This window comes from Notothenia rossii (assembly GCF_949606895.1).
Source record: "Notothenia rossii genome assembly, chromosome: 5".
NCBI lineage: Eukaryota > Metazoa > Chordata > Actinopteri > Perciformes > Nototheniidae > Notothenia > Notothenia rossii.
Window position 1 is genome coordinate 46,021,993 of NC_136903.1, and position 20,686 is coordinate 46,042,678.

Here is a 20,686-nt window from a genome sequence, read left to right on the forward strand (position 1 = left end):
CACCACTAAGTTGATGCGATTTGATTGGATTGTGAGGCAAGGGAAGCCAGCCGCCTCTGGGTTCCCTTACCAAGGGAAGCAAATTTCGGCTGGCCTCCTCTCGCAACAGAGAGTGCAATCTACTGTTTCACCATAACATCTAGAGGGGCACTGTTTCACTCTTTGTAAAATACTCAATGAGAATGGGGGAGAGACGGGCCGGCAGCAACACACAACAAAAAATTCCGAAACTAAACAAAGTGTTTTTATTTATTTATTAAAATTATAACTACAATCCGAAAAAACAGGGGAAGCCTGGCTTCCCTTGGCCTCCAGGAGAAAACGCCACTGCTTGGACACCATCATCAGGTATTGGGATGACCTTGATAGTTGTCAAATATTCAAGGTCAGGAGAGGATGTCAGGTTGACTAGTGCATCTCCAATGTCTCTGTCTTGATATTGCATTCTAAAACGTTCACCTATAAAGTGCCACAGTGACACGTCCTAAAACCCGGAAGTAAGTCAGCATTTTACCACTTCCAGTTCCTTCGACAAAAAAAACAATGCAATTTCTCCATAGGATTTTGGAAAATAGCTGGAAATAAGGTCTGTGGTTGACACACATTTAAGAGACGGATCACGTTTTGTTCAGCCGGATAATATCCACATGTCTACCCTACTTTTATAATTTTCTAATCATAAATCTATTGATCATAAATCTATCAATTAGATTTATGAAAGTGGCATGTTTGTATTGAACAGGTTATTAAACAGTGGAATAAAACTATTTTTAAACTATTGGAAAGCACTGAAAATGTGTGTGTATTGGGATTAACCATTAAAATGACATAAACATGAAGTCATGAACACTAACCCAGACATTAGTTGTCTATCTTGAACCTAAAACACTTGTAGCCTGTCTCTGCATTCCCCTTATTCCAGAAATAAGGGGAATGTCAACACAGACACCTGTCAGCCCGCACTCTGCTGTTCCTCAGCACCACTCCCCCTGCCTCCAGCTGAAATTATGAATGAAAAGCCTAGTAATCATAGATAACACGGCAGGGGCCGTGACAGTTTGTTTTCATCTGATTTCAAATAAACAAAGTCTTGGTTTTAATAATATTAAACTTGTTTCGCCAAATTCAGATGATAAATAGGCCTACAACTTTTAAGCTTGTAAAGGCATAATTACAAGAGGCAATTTAACGTCACAGCAGGCATAACAACAGCCGGTGTTTCTTGTGAGGGTTTCCCCGGGAAACAAACAGAATACACACAAATGTGTCACAGATTATTTCGCGTTATTTGAAATCATGTACGCAGCTCGCGACGTAACTAGGAGTCTAGTGGACGGTATCAGTACTACAAGTAAAACATTTTTTTTTAAATGAATTACGTTGTTTATAAATTAATCTGAGGGCCGCAAAAAGAGGAGGTGGGGGCCGCATGCGGCCCGCGGGCCGCCATTTGCCCATCCCTGCTCTACGGCATACCATCCAACCTCCTCAATAAACTCCAACATATCCAGAATTCTGCTGCCCGCCTCCTCACCCACACCAGCTCCCGATACCACATCACTCCGTCCTCCAGAACCTCCACTGTCCATCAAAGAATCAACTTCAACATCCTCATGATTACTCACAAAGCCCTCAACAACCAGGCCCCCCCTACCTCACAGACCTGCTGCACCACCACACCCCTTCCCGCTGCCTCCGCTCATCAGAAGCCAACCTCCTATGCATCCCCACCCACATCAATCACCGGGGTTGCATTCCGATAATCCAAAAATCAGCTCCTAAATTCTAACCCTATCTCCTATTCCTTGACCTCTGATACCTCATTCACACCAACGCAACTCCGGTTCAAGCTCCGTGCTAGAGCTTTTCAGGTTCAGAACCGGTTCTTCGGTTTAGGTCCGGCTCTTTTCACAGTGCCCAGAGTCCGACTGGTCATCATTGCGTCATTGTTTGCATCATGACATAACCGTTTGCGTGCCTGCTTCATAAAGACAAAGCACTCGGAAACCCCTCACAGCTGACACCGACAACAACAACAATGGCCGATTGTGCTCCAGCTTCCTCTGTACCTCTTCGGAAGACCAGATCCCCAGTAGGTAGCTGGTCTCTTCAGTGGACCACTGCTGCTTGTTAAGCTTCTCCATCGTTGTGTACAAACTGGATAAAACGTGGGCTTTTGGTTGTTGTTCAGGAGTTGATCCCGCCCCTGCCCCTGCCCCTGCCCCTGCCCCTGCCCCTGCCCCCGCCTCGACGTAAGCGTGACGTATGTGGTGCTTTTGCTCTGGCCGGACAATTTTTGGGTGCTTGAAACGAACCGGATTCCGGAGCTAAGAGGCTGCTCCGATGCGGTGTGAAGATGAAAACCCGGTGCTTTTCAAGCTCCAGCTCCGAACCGGCCCTGAAACACCGTTGGTGTGAATGAGGTATGAGTGAAACGTCACAGGGTTAAGGGATAGTGGATAGGAGAATTCAAAAGGACTTAGGAGAAGAGACTGCGGTACTTTAGAGAATCCGAATGCACTTTCAATATCCGACGTGTTTATGATGCGCCAGCGGATGTCATTGTGTGCGTCTGCTGCTGTGGTGAAACTATGGAAACTATAGTGTTCTATACAACGGACTACATGGATGTTTAATAAGAACGAGGGACTACTGTAAACTCATCTAGAGACTCTGCACCGTGCTCTGATGCTGTTGTTTTATGCTTTATGAACGTGGACAACAGAGAAACATATTCTTCATGACCAAAGTTGTAATTGAAATAAAAAAAGAAAGTGAAATGTATGCTCGTCACCCTCTCCCTCCAGTCCATATTAATACAAATGATCCCAATACGTATGATTGTATGAAAATATCTTAGAATAAATACAAATGTAAAGGAGCCAGTTGAGGTGGTTCGGGCACCTAGTTAGGATGCCACCTGGGCGCCTCCCTAGGGAGGTGTTCCAGGCACGTCCAGCTGGGAAGAGACCGAGGGGTAGACCTAGGACCAGGGACCTAGGACCATTCTGGGAGGAAGTGGTATGTTTGTAGCAATATCACTGTCTATATCACCATTCAAACATCTTTTAGAAGTTGAACAAACCCCACACAGCTCAGTGAAATGTTGACTTTATTTGACAATTTCAATAAAAACTAATGTTCATATTTCTCTTTTTGATTATAATACTGAAGAACGTTCAAAACCAAGCACTTTGGCAAGTTACCACATACGTTTTAAAATGCTTAATAAGCACTGTAACTTTCATGATATAACTTCTCCGTCATAATCGTTTGTTTCCGTGAACGGCCGACTGTTGTGTGATGGCAAATGCTGCGCTTGCAAGGCATTGTGGGGCAGCATTTTCTCCTCCCCTTTTGGTTAGGGAGGTCCAGTGGTTCCTAAGCTAAAGGAGGTTATAAAGGGAGTTTGAAACCTCCTTTCCTTTCATTTAGAGAATTGGAACGGCACTTAACATGGCTGCCACTGACACACTTCCGGGTCATTTCACTTGGTTAGGAAGGTTCCTAAGCTAAATGGACTATTGGAACGCAACCCGGACCTGGGGGGACAGAGCCTTCTCCGTCGCTGCCCCCTCCCTCTGGAACTCACTCCCACAACCCATCAGAGACTGACCTCACCACCTTCAAAACACTCACACAAACTCACCTCTTCAATCTGGCTTTTAATGTGTGATTGTTTTTGTATTAGTCTATTTGACTTGAACTTTAATTAGCCTATATATTTATTTGTTGTTCCTTTCTTTTCTTTTCTTTTCACAATATCTGTAAAGCGTCTTTGAGCACCTGTAAAAGCGCTAACAAAATAAATATATTATTATTATTATTATTATTATTAATCACTCCCCTTTGAAACTGTGTTTTTTTATTTTGTACTTACCTATAGTATACACATTGGAAGGACTTCTTAACTTATTTTATATACAACTAATATTGCATAGATGGAAATATTTGTTTACAGACCAAACCGTTTGAGACCCACTGAGATAACTTAGACTAAAGTTTACAATCTAGTCACCCAGAGTCCTTTACCTCCCTGAGCTGACGTTATCTCTCTCACTCCGACAGGAGAGAGCTCTCCCTCTCCTTACTGTTGAAACAGCTTCTAATCTCCGTTAGCTCCGAGCTAGCACCAGATGCTAACAACAACCCCCGTAACTCTCGTCTCTCTCTCTATCTGTCTCTCTCTCTTTCTATTTCTCTCACAAGATGTGCTCGTGCCACACACACACAGATGCTCCTCCGTGACGATGACCGCTAGTGTAAAAAAAAAAAAAAAAAATTGCCATGGTTACGTTAATGTTAACTTCACCTCAACCCTCTGAAGTCTAAGGGTATTTTCTGGATTTTTAGATGTTTCCTGGAATCACCTTTTAAATGTACTTCTTAACTTCTAACATGGCACCCCATGTGTTACATATCAAAATGTTCAGGTCAATCTCTGGTCTTGCTATAAATGCAAATTACTCCCCTTAGAGCACTGTGTGATGAGATAAGTAGCTCTAAAGCTTAACATTTGACATCCGATTTTCGGAAATATCTTCAAAAGTCTTGTGAAAACACAAATTTACTAACTTCATCAAATTGGTCTTTTAGATGTGGTCACAAAAGTCAAGTAGTGAAATATTTGAATTAGACTGTATATAAATGTGTAATTCATGTCTAAAATGAAAATAATTAAATTCGAAATTTTAGTAAAACAGGTGTTAATCAATCTACTTTTCACCACAGCAGTGACAGGGAATAATGACTTTATATTACATACCAAGGTTCATGTGATGTGTACAAATTGAGCATTCAAACCTTTTTGTTCAACCAACAATTTTTTTCTATTTATATAAATATAAAAAACTGGAAAATCTCACTATTTACAATATTGAACATCAGAACTTTCAACCAACTATTCATTATAAATGTCAAGACAGTGTCAAGGTCTTTTTCTGTCTTCCAAGACAGTAGGTCTGGCTGCTGTGTAGGTGGGGGGTACAAGTGCTATACTAGACCTCCACGAGACCTCCTTGCTGGCTGGGTTGAAGGTGATGGCTGTGGTGGAGCCTTTGTGCTGAGGTGTATCTTGACCTGGTGGCAGCCACAGATGGGAGGTGGAGGCAGCTGTAGTGATACTGGTCTGCTGGTCCTTGGAGGTGATAGCTCTGGTGAAGGCCCTTGAGCCATGGTAGATCTTGACCTGGGGGCAGGCTAGGGTTGGGAACCGAAACTCGGTTCCAGATGAGATCCGGAAAATGCCGGGTACCGGGTACCCATACAAAATACACAATTTAGCAAAAATAAATAACTCAGTTACCTCTAATCATTAACCCATGTTTGTGTAATTGAGTTAACTCCGTGTGTTGCTGCTAGCATACATAACACCTGACGTGGAAACTTTACTCGTCGATGGGGCTACAGAGCTACTAGAAAGACAGTCGAACCCGCTGCATTCCTCCGTCTGAATGTGGTGTATGGAGGACGGAACATGACTTAAGTATAAATAAATAAATGTGTAAATAAATGTATGAAGAAATACAGGAATAAATAAATAAATACGTAAATAAATAAATAAATACAGGAATAAATAAATACAGGAATAAATAAATGACGAAATAAATACAGAAATAAATAAATGTTGAAATGAATACACAAATAAATAAATAAATGCATAAATAAATATGGAAATAAATACACCAATGTATAAATAAATAAATAAATAAAAGTCGAAAATAAAACAGAACACACGTTATTATATATCTTTCATTTATTTCTACATTTACGTGACATACATTTATTTATTTATGTGTCTGTATGCTAATGAGGTGGGCGGTCCAACCTCAGTCTGAAGCAGGATTCGCCAATTGTTGGAGCCAGGCAGAAGCAATAGATTCGTGGCAAGTCACATCTGTACATTCTGTGTACAGTGTACACCCACGGCAACTCGCTAATAATGGCTTCGGCTGGAAGGTCGCTGGCAGACCTTCTGCGGGATGCGGCTAACCAGCTTGAAAACTGTAAGTGACTCATGTTTAGGTCTAGTGTAAGACTGATATGACAATGCAAAAAAACTGATCTGTGTGTTAAAATGCCAATGTACAGTTTTGTACCCAATGTGGCGCTATGTTATGTTTTGTGCAGCACCAAGGACCGCTAACGCGCCAGTTTCGTCTCCTCCTCATCCGTTACATAACGGGACTCCCAGACACCCAGTGGACGGTAGGTCTTTGCATCAAACTATTTGTAATGCAAATCCGATCAGTGTACTAAGTTTATATCGCCAATGACAAGTTATTTGATTCAGTTTCTGTCCACCAGCTTGAAGGGATCATTATATGTATAGTGTGTGATGCTAATGCTAACCAACATTTCCCCCCTGGATTCTCGTTGAATCATTATTTCCTTGCACTCAATATTGCTTATCTTCTTAACTTGATCCTAGCCAAAGTTTCAAGACTGTTTGGCCCCTACATGGGAGGGAGGAGGACGGCAGGGCGGCAAACCCTTTCTGGTCCTGCACACCTGCATTCTTATACCCATTTATTCTGTTGCCTTGAGGACAAGAATGCAGCCTTAGTCCCCAACCGATACGCCAAAGAAAGACTCGCTGCTGCTGGTTTAGGGGAAAAACGGCTCACATTTAAAGGTCTGTCAGAATGACGATTATCAAACTGCTTTTTCCTTTTCTGTGTATATTTTATGGTAAATGTACATTTGTGATATATAAATATATTGAGTTACCCTCACAATCATAACATTATCTTTATGTTAGATCTCTTATGTGTATCATCTATTTCTAGGCAGCCATACAGATTCAAATGAATTCCTCGAGTTCTTGATGGATGCCTATCCAAAACTGCGGAACGGTGGCGGTTTAGAGTTGCTAATAATATCTGGCACTACGAGAAGTCGCCACTTGATGTGATCCCCTGTCCCAATGAGGGTTACTATGTCAGATATTTGAAGGACCCTCAGACCCAGATTGGCCATGCTACAGTTTTCATTCGACCAATGCAAAGAACCCTGAATTTGGACCCTGTAAGTTCCTCAATTCTATAGTGGTGTAACAATTAAACATTAAAAGTAAAATCTGTTACTTACAGTAACATAATTGTTCGCTTATGATGTAGTTTAAAACTATTTTGTTTACAGGCATGTCAATCAGAAGGCGACAACGTGTTAATTGGACCAAATCAGAAATGTGTCGTCTGTGGAGAGGAGTTCCCCTTTTCAAGAATCAAGGATCACAGCAATAACTGCATGAGGTATTACTCTCTACAGAACTAAACATCACATTCGTCAGGCACACTGCAACTGCATGTGTAGACACAAAATAACCAATAAGCATAAGGCTGTGGGATGCTGCAAATGGATGTAAAATATTTTGACATATCAGCAAATCTGAGGTTTTATAATTATGGGGCCAGATATTAGTACTTTTTGTTCCAACAATCCCTCTGTAACGCCATATTCTGCTGTCCTCTAATACATTTAAATATGAAAGATATACATTCTGGATGTTGGTTTTGAGGAAAAGTAACATTTGGTTTACTTGTCATTCTATTTATATGCCCATCTTTTTCGAGAGTGCGATATGTAATGTAAAGTAGACCGAGTAACAGAAATGACCTCTTTTTACACTAGACCATCACAGAGCAGCGGTGAGGTGCAGATTGAGTCTGAAAGGGCCTCCGGAAGTCAATTTAGATTTGTAAACACGTTCACAGGAGCACAGGGAAATGAGACAACAAGGGCCAGGAACACAAGACACTCGGTGCCACCTCAGGAAAGTGGCTTCTCTGGTGTGTAACTTCCTTTATTAAGTACATCATGTATTGCAATAAGTTGTTGCTCTCTACATTTCACTTGATCCAATATTAATTTGGAAACCTTTTAAACTATTTTTAGATTGGAAAATAGCGCCAGATCCCACAGAGGCAGCAAAGATGTTTAAAGAAGACATTTTAAGCCAGCATGCAACTGGAAAATCCTTGTGTCTTACTATGGATCTTGGAGACAGTGCAGAGGAAAGGGAAAGAGCAGTCCTTACTTTTTATAAGAAGGCAAATGTTGAGTGGGCGTGCCCCTTGACATGCACACTTAAGGGTAATTCGGTTACAAACAAAACCTAAGATAAAAAAATGAACAAACCATATTCTCGTTAAACTGATGTCTGTAGTGTGTGTTTACATTTTTCAGGAGATCCAGCCATTGGTGATGGTGTGACTCGGCATTTCTTTGCAACCAACATGTCCAAACTTCAGGCTGGTTTTGAGATGAAGTTTTTTAAGTAAATATTTACTATGGCTGATCGCTGGGTCTCAGCCACTAAGTTATGTGTGTTTTTGTACCAGTTCCAGGCTGAAAACAGATCTGTCCCTTAGCCCCAGAAAACAAAACGTATTCCTAAAACCTGATGTGATTGTAGCTGCTGTGAACATGTAGGTTTCTACAGGATCAACCAGTATCCAGTGGTGGTTTGATAATTCCTTTACTAATGCTTTGTGATAGTTGAATATCTATGTCCTTTACTTTACTGTCAATTTACTTTGACTGTTTTCCTTTATTTGAAGTGCCTGGAGGAACTCTTCTTTTTGAAGGAGAACAAGATCATCTGATTCCCTCCACTTCTCATCTCCTTTTGGAGAGTGACTTCTTTGTTGTTGCTGGCCGAATGATTGGACATTCATTCCTCCATGATGGGCCATGCTTAGGAGGACTGAGCCCAGTTATCCTGCATGTGCTCTTTGGTGGATCCCCGGAAGAAGCCACAATAGATATTAAGGACTGTGTTGACCTTGATATCCGTGAGACAATCAAGTTGGTATGTTCAATTTTTTTCTAACCTATTTTATTATTCAACCTTTGGATATTATTTATTTAGCTGATCTACTTTCAGATACTGTTAACATCATGTGGCTACACTTTGCACCAGCAGGGGGTACTGAAGCATTATTAAACACCATACACTGATATATTAATTATCATTAGAACACTTACAGATGTCCTCCTTTACAATGTTTTTTGACAAAACATAGCTTTTATAGGTTACCAACTACTAACATGCTGATTATAAGTTAAACTTCTTATGATGTATCAAAGTTGAATGTTTATACAAGTATTGAGAAATGAACGATTCTTATCAAATTCATTCTACTTGCCATTATGAGCTGGAGGGAACAGCAGAAAAACCTCATCAATGAGTTGGCACTGTCCTGGGATTTGCCTCCAGTCACATGTGACAACAGGAGATGGCTATTTGATAAACTGATCCTCCATGCTGTGAGTATTCTGTATTTAACAGGTCATATGAATCAGACTGACTAATCACAGTTGAAGTTTTGAAGTGGGACCTAATTTTGGCATATCACATTTTAGCTTTTTTGTTAAATACATATTTCGGATGTTAATATGTGTATTAAAACAAGCTTATTGGGCTATTAGATACATCAGGCTGCTTTGCTTTTCTACTGTGATGCAAATATTGTGCAGGTCCTTGGAAGAACCTCCAGACAAGTCAAGCAGTTACGAAGGGGTTTAAAAGAGACACTGATCTGGCCTCTGCTAACGGAGAGGAAAGACACGATTCCCCTTCTCTTTCCAAGAGCATCTGATTTGCAGTGCACACCACGGGTAAGTGATCTCATGCTGCTCAGTCAAATCCTTCCTCCTAACACACAGGAGTTAGAAATTGGGTTTATTTACTACTCTCAGACCTCCATTGCTTTAAGTTTATTATAACAAACATCCACCTACGCAAACATATTTTTAAATGAAATGATGCTACTTGCTCCTTAAAAGGAGCTAAACCAATAGAAAAACGGTATCTTTAGACTATTCTGCTACACAGCAAAACCTGCAGTTTCTTGTATGTTCTGTTTATTATTGTGCTTTCACTGGGCTCCTTCAAAACTAAATCTGTCAGATGGTCTTGGAGAAGAAAAACTGGCCCACACAGGATGAGGACGAAGACAGTGAAGTCTCTTTGGAGGATTCCTGTAGGATCACAGGATTCCTGCGCACATTTATTTAGATGGGTAAAACAACGTCTTCAAGCTTTGTTTACTGAAAGTTTGTAATTATTATAACGAAGGCTGCGCTTCCTCTGTTTTTATGTTTAACCGTGGATTTTCAGCTACAGTAACAATCCAAGGCGTAATTTAAGTAACATTATTGTTATTTAACTATTAACTGAAAGCAATTATAATAAAATGAATGTATTCTCTGTTTTATAAAGCATCTCCCCATATCCTTGGGAAACTTGTGCAGTTCTGGATAGGATGGAATGTGCTTCCTAGATATGACCTGGATGTGACCGTGGTGGAGAGCAACTTCCCCAGCTCTTCCACATGCTTTCACCAGCTTTAACTTCCAGGACATTACAAAGAGTACTGTACGTTTGAAAGGGACATTCTTGCTGCTATTTGGAGCACTGAAACTGGGTTCGGAATGGTCTGAAGAGACAGACACACCTTAGTACTTGTGTAAGATTTGTTGTCTTTTGTTTGGCCGGCCAAAAATGTATGTTTTCAGAGAGGAAAAAAAACTCAGTTAATGCCTACTCCAGACAGTTTGTGTAACACTGAAAATATATAAAGATAAACAAGCTTTCCTTGTTATTGCACATAACAAGGAAAGCATGGTTATCTTTATATATTTTCAAAGTTTTAAATTGATATTGGTTACAAAATGTTCATTAACTGTAACAAATGTATGTTGCTTGATGCATTACAGTAAGTGTTGATTCACAAGCATATGGTTCAGTGCAACACATGTTTAAAATGACTACTGAATGTAATTTCATCACCATTAAAAATGTTATTGTATTAAAATCCAAATATACTGAATCTTGGTACCAGCGTCTTCATGTAACTCAGTCAAATATTGTCACCTAATCGTCCTAGTCGAAACTTTAAAAGACTACATTTCCCACAGCAACAGCCTTTTGATACACACACATTTATTGTAGCATTTCAGTCAATAAGCTAACAGTTTGTACATAGACATTCCACACATTGGACAGAGGGTCATCAGGGTCTGGAAGTCTTTCCACTTCCTGGTCAGTCAGTGAACGTTGCAGCTGAACTTCAGGGACCACAACATGAGGCTGGCGATGAGCACATGGTCCAGTCCAGTCAACTACAAACTCAATGTCAACCTGCAATTGCAAGAGCTAAAGTTAGAGTCAACCAAAATCAAAGTTTTAGTATATATGTCAGTTAAGTCATTTTAAATAACCTAAAGTTTTGTATCATCCCCTAGAATTCCTGATGAATGTCCCATGAACAGCTATGAAATAATTAGAGAGAGCAGAAAGCCCTGATGTATCATTATCTTCCTTAATCGCTTGTTCTGGTTGATCACAGCACTTTAAACACTTCTATGAGGTATTCCTAAAGTGCCAATGATATGCAGAATAAAATAATTCCATCACATTCAGTTTCCTCGACAACAGGCCACTATTTGTTACATTGTGCTACTATATGCACTTTGGAATGGACCTCCCTTGTATTATTTGTTTTAAACAGTTTGTGTAATTGCAGAAAAAGTGGGTATTAGTGTTAACATGGTTCCATGTAGGAAAGTAAAGTCAAAATAAAACTATTGAATACAATCAAACCTGTATAGGCTCCTGCTGGGCCTCACGCTCATGGCGAGTCCACAGTTGCAGTGGGGACCGGTTTCCCTCGGTGCTTAGTCGGTGGCAGTTCCAGCCTTGCTGGAAAAACTGCAGGTGCTTCTGTATGTGGGGCACAAAGCACCAGTGCAGAGCATAGAGATGCACTTCACAGTCAGGATTGAGAAGGCCTTCTCTCTCTAGATTAAAAAACATTGTGTAGAACAGATCCAGCACTCCCACATAAACGTCTCTCCAGAGCCTTTCTATCCTTTTGAGGAAAAAGGAAGGAAAATATTTAGTCTGCTAAGTGAACAAGAAAAAGGAAGGAAAATATTTAGTCTGCTAAGTGAACAAAAAAAAATAACATACATGCAAAATATCACCTTTCACCTACCATAAATGGTAAGTAAATTAGAATTGAATTTCATTAATTAGAAGCTAAGTATTAACATTTTTGCAGATTTGAATAGGAAAATGTTCCTGATTAAGTGGCAAGTGCACAATAATGCCTCCGGAAAAAAGCTGGAAGTTGGATTTAGCAAACAACATTTTGCTTGAGCAAAGTTCACCAAACTTGGGTGAGGTTTTTCTACTTTAAGCTTTGTTGAAACTGGATCAGGAAATATATCAGCTGAACATACTATGGATGTATAAAAAAAGACGGACTAATGCCATATTTATGCCACATTAACTGTTGTGGTTCAATATTAATGTAAGGTTCTCTTGACTGGAAAATACATTCAAAATCCAAGTTCCAACAGTAATTTGCCCAGTCATGCAACGTGCTGGGACTTCCACTAAATAGATCTTTGAAAAATATTGTTATCCTTCTTGTCAAATTACACAGTTGGTGTCATAATTATAGTGTTTTTATTATAGAAATATAACTTTTTTATTTCTATGGTTTTATCTCAAGGAAGACGAACAAAAATAAGACAACAAAATTAATAATGGTTAAAGACATATAGTTGGACATTGCAATCTTTACCAAAGACTTCATTTGATAAAAGCTTGACTTGAAGTTTAAGGTACCTTTGATTATGGACACTCCTGCCAGCAATGTGTGAATTCCTGTTCTCTCCTCGGTTTGCCACCATGTAGCGTGCAACGTCAACATTTTCTCCACCTTTATCTGACCTCACACGTGATGGCACACCGTAGACATTGGCGGCTTCCAAAAAGCTTCTTAAAACTGTTGCTGCCCGATTGTTGGTGACAGCACTCAAGTACACGATGAGACGACTAAAGCCGTCAATACCACCATGCACAACAAAACGCCACCTAAAGGGACATGTATAGGCACACATTAAGGTCAATCCACGAATGTATGTACAGACATTTACACATTTAAAAGGCCTTATCTTACTAAAAGTTCTAATTACAAAACATAAATCATCTTAATTTTGATAGTAAAATTAATTTGCATGCAGAGGAATTTGGTGCAATTAATAATTTGATACATTTCATTCATATTTTATTTATATTTCTTCTTGCAGTGTTTTAACTTGTTTTTATGCCTACAGAATAGTGTATGTTGCATTGTTAGAGGAGACTGAGACTTCAGATTTTCATTACCAACCAATAAAAAAAGCTATCATGCATATGACAATAAAGCCTTTGAATCTTGAAGTCTGGTTTGCATTGAAGCTGATTGATTATAACACTTTAGATGGGCCCATCTTTTGTAACTGTAGTGAAGTGGATGTTTGAGCAATGCTTGAGAGTATTAATGATTATACTATACCTAATCAGTTTGTGATTGCCGTCGATGTGCCATAAACTGTTCGGTGCTGGTACAAAGTACTTCCTGCGCCTTCTTGGGTTCAGCTGCAGAGTGCGAATCAAAACTCCACCTGGATCAACGTGCCGCATGGATTCCTGGACACGCTGTCCTATTATATTCGGGAAAATCCAGAGATATGGTGTACTGCAACATAATGAAAAGTAAAGCATTCCTAAATATGCCAGAATAATGTGATTCATTATCAAGTAGTAAAAAAAAAAACACTGCATGGAGGATTATTATAATAATAACAATCCCTTACTTTGTATGCGTATCCCTCGTGCATTCAGGTGCCCCACCATCATTTTGTATCCTGAGTTGGGATGATGCTGCAGAATTGGGGTAACAGTTTCATCCAAACTGTTGTCATCTAACATAGTTAATAGATCTTGGACCCTGATCATCAAAAATAACGAAACAATAGTAAGTCACAATAAACTATAGTCACCTTTTGCACTGTACAATCAAAGCACATCAGAATGAGTGTGTTGCTCTGTACTAACCTGCATTGAAAGATGTAGGTGTCATCTGAAACAAATTAGCTGCTCTCTTAAACCTCATTACTATTATTGGGCCTACATCATGTCTGAGGTAATGGTACCTTTGCTTTGTATACAAAGCATGTTTGTATCTTTGCCACGACACATGTCTATCTGATTGTATTGGTTTCAACATGGTTTCAACATATAAATTGCCTATTAACATTTTAATAAATCTGTGAACAGTCTATAAACAAGTAGGCTGATTTGGATTGAGGAAATGTAGGCTAATGAAACGTTATCATTACTAAACACAAGTTAATGCTTCTAACAAATGTGTACACTGATATAGCTACACGAAAACTAAAAGTAAGGAAAACCAGACAAAAATCGTGAAAGAATGCGGATTAAACCTACCGTATCCCGTTCTGTGTCATCCTCCGACGAATTGTTCTTTCGCACACCCCGAACACCTGCGCGATGTCCCCAGCGGTGTGCCCCCAATGAAGATGTGCTTCAATAACGTTTCGGGGCAACATGTAAGATGGACGCCCAAGGGTCACCTCCTCTGTTTCCGAGAGGATTTCAAGTTGGCGGGCAACCTCTTGAAGACTCTCAAACACAGCTGGGTTAACATCCACATCCATGTCGAGCTGAGCCAAGTCCTCGATACATCGTTCCACACGAAACTGGACATAGTCTTTTGGTTCTCCGTTCTCTAAATGGTCCGCTAATGATCGTAAATGATCTCCAATGGCTCTTAAACCAATATCCATAAATAAACCTTACAACTGTGGATAAACCATGGATGTATAAAGATAAGGGCTAAACAGTAAAGCTCCTGCATTCGAATCAGCGCGGTTAGCCAGGCGTTAGTAGTAGAGCCCTCTGCCAGAATTGATCACACACTCCTGTAACCAATCCTGCTTCAGACTGAGGTTAGGACCGCCCACCTCATTAGCATACGGACACATGAATAAATAAATAAATAAATGTATGTCGCGTAAATGTAGAAATATATGAAAGATATATAATAACGTGTGTTCTGTTTTATTTTTCGACTTTTATTTATTTATTTATACATTGGTGTATTTATTTCCATATTTATTTATGCATTTATTTATTTATTCTTTTATTTATTTATTTGTGTATTCATTTCAACATTTATTTATTTCTGTATTTATTTCTTCATTTATTTATTCCTGTATTTATTTATTTATTTACGTATTTATTCCTGTATTTCTTCATACATTTATTTACACATGTATTTATTTATTTATTTATACTTAAGTCATGTTCCGTCCTCCATAGTGGTGCACTGTTGCTAAATGTTTAGACAAATTGCTAGTGTTACCGCCCTTACATGCTAAACACTCTTGGCAACGAGCATCGTCCACCTCAAGACGGGTAACATTTAACCACACCTTGGAGCGCGTCTCTCCGCCATCCGCGCCGTTGTTTGCTGCATGTAGCAGCAGAGTGTGTGTAAACTGCCCCGCCCCCTTGCATACAGACGGGGGAGAGAGATCTCGTCTCGATTGGAAAGGTCGAAAATACACGACCATAGAAACATTTGTTTGTCTTTTTGCATGTTAGAAACAAGTTGGCGACACTAATACATGACCTATCTCTTTCTCAACTCGCTACTCGGAGGGAAGTCGCTGTCATATCCCTTGTGAACACTCCGATAATGCCTCTCCACGTTACCTTTCTTTGGCAGAGCGACCCTTGATTTACAAATAAGGCAAATAACCTTTGAATGTGACATCACGAGGAAGTGGTATGTTTTTAGCTTTTTGCTCGGTCCCGCACTCATTTTGTTGTTTGTCTCTTGTTTGTCTCTTTAACTTAATTTGAGTTTTCCCGGCACTGATTTTGTATCGCTTTGCATTCTGGGTTAACAGACTGGAAAGCGATAGGTCGCTTTTTCTGTCAATCAAGTAAACTCCTGAATTAAGTGGCAGGGAGGCCAAGGAAGGAGGGATCAAAACCTGTTTTGTCTATTTTAACGGAGCTGAATTCGTTTTTTTATGAATGACTCGCGATCTACCAGCATTGCCCCCGCGGTCGACGTACTGGGCACCTCTGGTCTATGCCAACAAACTGTAATTTTGTATGTATTTTACTATACTTTTAATTGTCAAGTTCTGGCAACCACAGCTGCCCGAATTTGTACGTACATTTTAAGTTTTGTTTTTGTTTTTACAGTGTACTTATATCCAGGGGCCCAAATATTTTTGTCACTGCATCCTGGTAAAATAAAAATATAATTTTTGTGTATTTTACATTAGCGCTGCTGTGCAGCCACCTGTGCCCTGTACCTCGAAGCCAGTTCAACATACCCTGGATATGTTTGAGTAACAAAGAAACTAACAACAACAAACTAACAAACGAGATCTCGCTATGCGGTCCTATGACGCTGGTTATCAACTCGGTAAATCAAGCCAGGGTTTCTCTCCAGCTGAGAGCGCGTTCACGTGAAAGGGGCGGGGTTAGCAACATTTGACCAATCACAAACAATGACAAGTGTACTGACAGCGCAGTGTCATACTTCATTAATGAAAAGTAAACTAATATTCGACAAATATGAACTTTAAACATTCATGACTCAAACATATAATCCAGGATACAATCCACATAGTTGCACCTGCAAGGTGAATATAGAACAACTGGTTAAAAAATAAATAAACTACAAGAGTGTTTGAAAGCGTACAACAGTTTGTAAACTGTGATCGTTATTCTCGCGTCCAGGAGAGAAGCTTTAAAAAGGAGACTAAATGGAGTCTCTGAGAAGGTTCAATTGGGTACTTTAATAAAAAATGGCGCGGGTATGTTACAAGCAGAATATTGTTCAGTCAGAGGAGAGAAAAGCTGCAGCTTCTTCTCGCAACGATCGGCCGTGCAGAAGAGACCCCACAAGTATTCGTCCTTCCCGCTTGCTGGCTGTTCGCTCCTCCTCTCTGGGAGCTGTAGTGACGTAGGGGACTTCCCCCCTCGTTCTTCTGAGTCCGATATTGCGTTAAACGGAGGACTCAGACATTTTACATTAATTGTATAACTAGACACGCCTCTTCTCCTCCTAAACTCTTTCATGACTTTTCATCTAAATCAGGTGTCTCATACTCCAGGCCCACGGGCCAGACGTGGGCCGCGAGACAGTTTCTCATGCCCCCTTTGTTGATATCATGTAATAGTGTTAATCTGGCCCGCACGTTTACGTTTGCGCTTTATATTTCAATTTTAGTATTTCCCGCTGCTGCTGCTGCTGCTGCTGGCAGGGAACTGCTGCGCGGAGTTCCCTCGCCCCTCTCCCCTCCGAGGGAACTCCGCCACACGTCAATCAAATGCGCGCAGCGGAATCAATCCAGAGTGATCCAAAAGTGACACAGAGTGGAAGCAAAATATATCGCCATGTCTTCATCAAAACTTTCAGGGAAAAGAAAAGTCGATGATGACCACAGAACATTTCAGGAGAACTGAATATTTTTTTGTTGAGTACAGGGGAAATGCAACGTGCCTTATATGCACAGAGAAAATCGCTGTATACAAGGATTATAACGTCAAACGTCACTACTCAACTAAACATGCAGAGCATGCAAAATACCTGGGAGATGAGAGAGAGAAAAAAGTCACAGAGCTAAAAAAAAATTCTATGGAAGCAACAAAATCTCTTCAAGAAAGGAAGCAATGAGGCTGATTTAGCAGTCGAAGCTAGCTATGTGGTGAGTGAGATGATTGCTAGGGCGGGAAAGTCGTTTACGGAAGGCGAGTTTGTAAAAAAATGCATGTTGCAGGCTGCAAGTATAGTCTGTCCGGAAAAGAAGGGTCAGTTCAACAACATCAGCCTGAGTAGTAAGATTCATCCCGCTTTCGTCTCATTAGTATGCATAAAAAAGTGACAGGTCACACCTCCCCCCCATTATGCAAATGAGCTAAGTCCCGCCTCCCCTTTGATCGAGGTGTGAGATCTCAAGTAGGTGTGATATCCCAAGTAGGTGTGAGATCCGTCGATAGGAGGGGGTTGATGTGTATTCACAGGTGTGAAAAGCCCCCACTGTTGCGCCTTATGGTGTATCATAAAAAATGTTTCAATCACATTAGTATGCATAAAAAGTGACAGGTGGGCCCGCGCCCAAGTCTATTAAAACAAAATACCGCTTCCATCACATTAGTATGCATAAAAGTGACAGAAGGGCCCGCCCCAATTATGTGATGTCAGAAGACCGAGGGGGTGGAGTGAGATAAAAAAAAAGAACCCCGTGCAGATAACAAGCCAGTCATTTTCAATCATCAAGTCATCTTTCCAAAAAGAAAAAATGGCCAAGAGACGCCTCGATATGGGTTTAATCAGCGAGACGCCTGTGACAACTTACCGCCATCCGTCCGGAGCGCCAATCAAGAAACGGATGCAGTATCTGTGCCGGATTCAAACACCTCCGGTCGAAGATCTTGAAGAGAAATGGCTTCTGGAAAATGAACATGTTTGGGGATACGTATTCAACTATATGGCGAATGAACTGCATTTCTACAATCTGAAGAATGGAGAAATGTATGGACCCCACAGTGTTAAAGCGACGTTGACCTCAACAGATTGGGCTGTGTTAACTCTGGTGTCTTCCAGAGATCTCCACGCAACCATTGTATCGGAAGAAGTAGTGCATCAAGAAAATACTGTGAAACCAGCGGTGTACAAGATATTTGCAACAAAAAGCAAAGAAACGCAAACAAAAAGCGAGATCAGAGAAGAGTTTTCACCATTACCCCCCAATGTGGAGGAAGAAGAAGGAAATATCCCCCCGCCGCCAGAAGTGAAAAGAGTCCTGACAAGCACCGTCTGGGAAACTAAAAGCGGACCATCTGGGCGATGGTATTACCGCGCAAGCCGTTTGCTGACGCAGGGGGGAGGGGTTCTCTCTAAAACACAGTGTCCTGCCATCTCTCTCTGTTTCTGCTGATGTGTAAAATATACAAAATAACGTTTTATATACTTACTCTCTTGTTAAAAGGTGATGAAGTTTGTAGCGTAAGCCAGCCATCAGTATTCTAGTTTTAAGGATCGAAGGATCCAATGTATTTTTAAATGGAGCAGAAATAGAACTAGTCTCCCAGTGCAAGTATCTTGAACAGAGAGTGTCATATTGGACTCACACTTGACTTTTTAAGAAACATATCCAGAAAGTAACCAATACCATTAAATTCAACTTGCAACATTTTAAACAAATTAGACCTTTTTCTTAACTGTCAATGCTGCAAAGTCATACCTCCACTGTATGATTATATCCCACATTGAATACTGTTTTACAAACTGGTCGTTTGCTTGTGCCAAACACCTGAAACCCATAGAACAGCTGTTCAAGAGAGCTATCCAGGTGTTTGACAGAAAGCCACAGTCATACCACCACTGTACCATCCTTGAATATGCTGCTCATGCTCTTTCTGCATATCGTGGATTTATTTTTGCTGTATGTATAAATGTCATGTTCTTATATGCTGTATGTGACGGGACTATAGATGGAAATTAGCTCAGAGCTAAAATCCGGCTCATTTACACTTGTAAGCATTATATTTGTTTTAAAGTGTTCATCAATGTGCACTACGGTAGCCCTGAAGAAAATTAAACATTAAAATATGTTATCGATGTCCCCATTCCCAGTTTGTTTTGGGAATAATTGCGATGTTTACTATGTTTTTGGTAGCTCTTACCAAAACAGAATTTTTGTAAAAGACTGCGACTCTAAAAGGCAAGTTTGTGATTTTAACACTGTTTCGAAGAAACAATACATTATACAATATTACGACTTTTTTGCCATATTTTTAACACAATATACTTGTACCTTTTTTTTTTTGTTGTGGTTGTAGGGCTTCAAGATATTTTGCATGTCATGCATAAATACGGTGTCATCTTTTCCTTCAAACTGACGTGCTGCCCGTTTTACAAAACAAGTTATTTTTCTGCTTCTTCATCCTCTGAATTTTCCTCCCCAGTCCCTCTTCCTTCAGCCAGCACAACAAGAATCAAGGTGGATCTGTGAAATGAAACACCTCTTCCCAAAGCGTGACTTCCCTATTGAGAGCATGCGTCTAGGGCAGTAGGGTCTAAACTAATTGGCCAGATAAACTAACATGCAGAACGTACGGTATGTTTGAAGACTAACCATTCATCCAGTTCAAGCTGTCTTTAAGATGTGACATAGCGCTCTGACTATTTCCCTTAAAATGGTGACAAACTATTACTTATTCTTAAATTTGACCTCTTGCTGCTTGGTTGAAAATGATAGTTGAAAAATAACTTTAAAAAAAAAAAGACTCAAACAGCGAGGGACATTACACTGGTGAAAAAAACTCTCAATTCTACAGATGACTCCCCCCACTCAACGCAATAAGTCCCTCCCTCCACTCAGCAAAGCATCTAAAACTAAGGACCCCACTAAGGTGACAGTTTGAAAACTAGCTATGGATCTGAGAAAAACCAAGTCTCCCCCCGCGAGTTGCAGCCAGGAACAAACTCCTGGACTACCATCATCACCACCATTCTGGACACCCGAATCTTGCAGTACTACTGCTGCTTATTTTGCTCCTTGGGCCAAGACGTCTCTGTTTATGGACACAGTGAAATCAGTGTTGGTTGATATTATGGAGGGGGTGATACATCGGTACAGAGAAGAAATATGCAACGGATGCCGAGTCAGTCACCCCGGCCAGAGGCAACACGATTGTCTGAATGACATGCCCGATTTGTATTCTTCAGAAACAGTTACAACGTGTTAATGAAAAGACTCTGGCTAACCGACTTCATTACTGAGATCGACCAGACTC

At 40.3% G+C, this 20,686-nt stretch overlaps 2 protein-coding genes across 2 annotated transcripts in view; one reads left to right on the plus strand and one right to left on the minus strand.

Annotated features, from left to right (window-relative positions):
* LOC307039089 (uncharacterized protein) overlaps positions 1–10,569 on the plus strand; it is a 58,149-nt gene extending 47,580 nt beyond the window's left edge. The window contains exons 2-9 of the mRNA XM_079680881.1: positions 5,814–6,005; positions 6,130–6,207; positions 6,431–6,634; positions 6,789–7,026; positions 7,141–8,278; positions 8,562–8,812; positions 9,159–9,621; positions 9,914–10,569. Of these exons, the coding sequence (XP_079537007.1) occupies positions 5,942–6,005; positions 6,130–6,207; positions 6,431–6,634; positions 6,789–6,913 (471 nt within the window). The 5' untranslated portion in view covers positions 5,814–5,941 and the 3' untranslated portion in view covers positions 6,914–7,026; positions 7,141–8,278; positions 8,562–8,812; positions 9,159–9,621; positions 9,914–10,569. The remainder of the gene's footprint in view (positions 1–5,813; positions 6,006–6,129; positions 6,208–6,430; positions 6,635–6,788; positions 7,027–7,140; positions 8,279–8,561; positions 8,813–9,158; positions 9,622–9,913) is intronic.
* An 85-nt stretch (positions 10,570–10,654) lies between these two features.
* On the minus strand, positions 10,655–13,980 carry LOC307041593 (uncharacterized protein). Its single transcript, XM_079685055.1, has 5 exons — positions 13,654–13,980; positions 13,353–13,500; positions 12,641–12,889; positions 11,609–11,876; positions 10,655–11,146 (listed from the first exon to the last, which is right to left on the minus strand). Exons 1-5 carry the CDS (start codon positions 13,793–13,795, stop codon positions 10,949–10,951), a joined length of 1,005 nt encoding a protein of 334 aa, XP_079541181.1. The 5' UTR covers positions 13,796–13,980; the 3' UTR covers positions 10,655–10,948.
* Between the last annotated feature and the right edge of the window lie 6,706 nt (positions 13,981–20,686).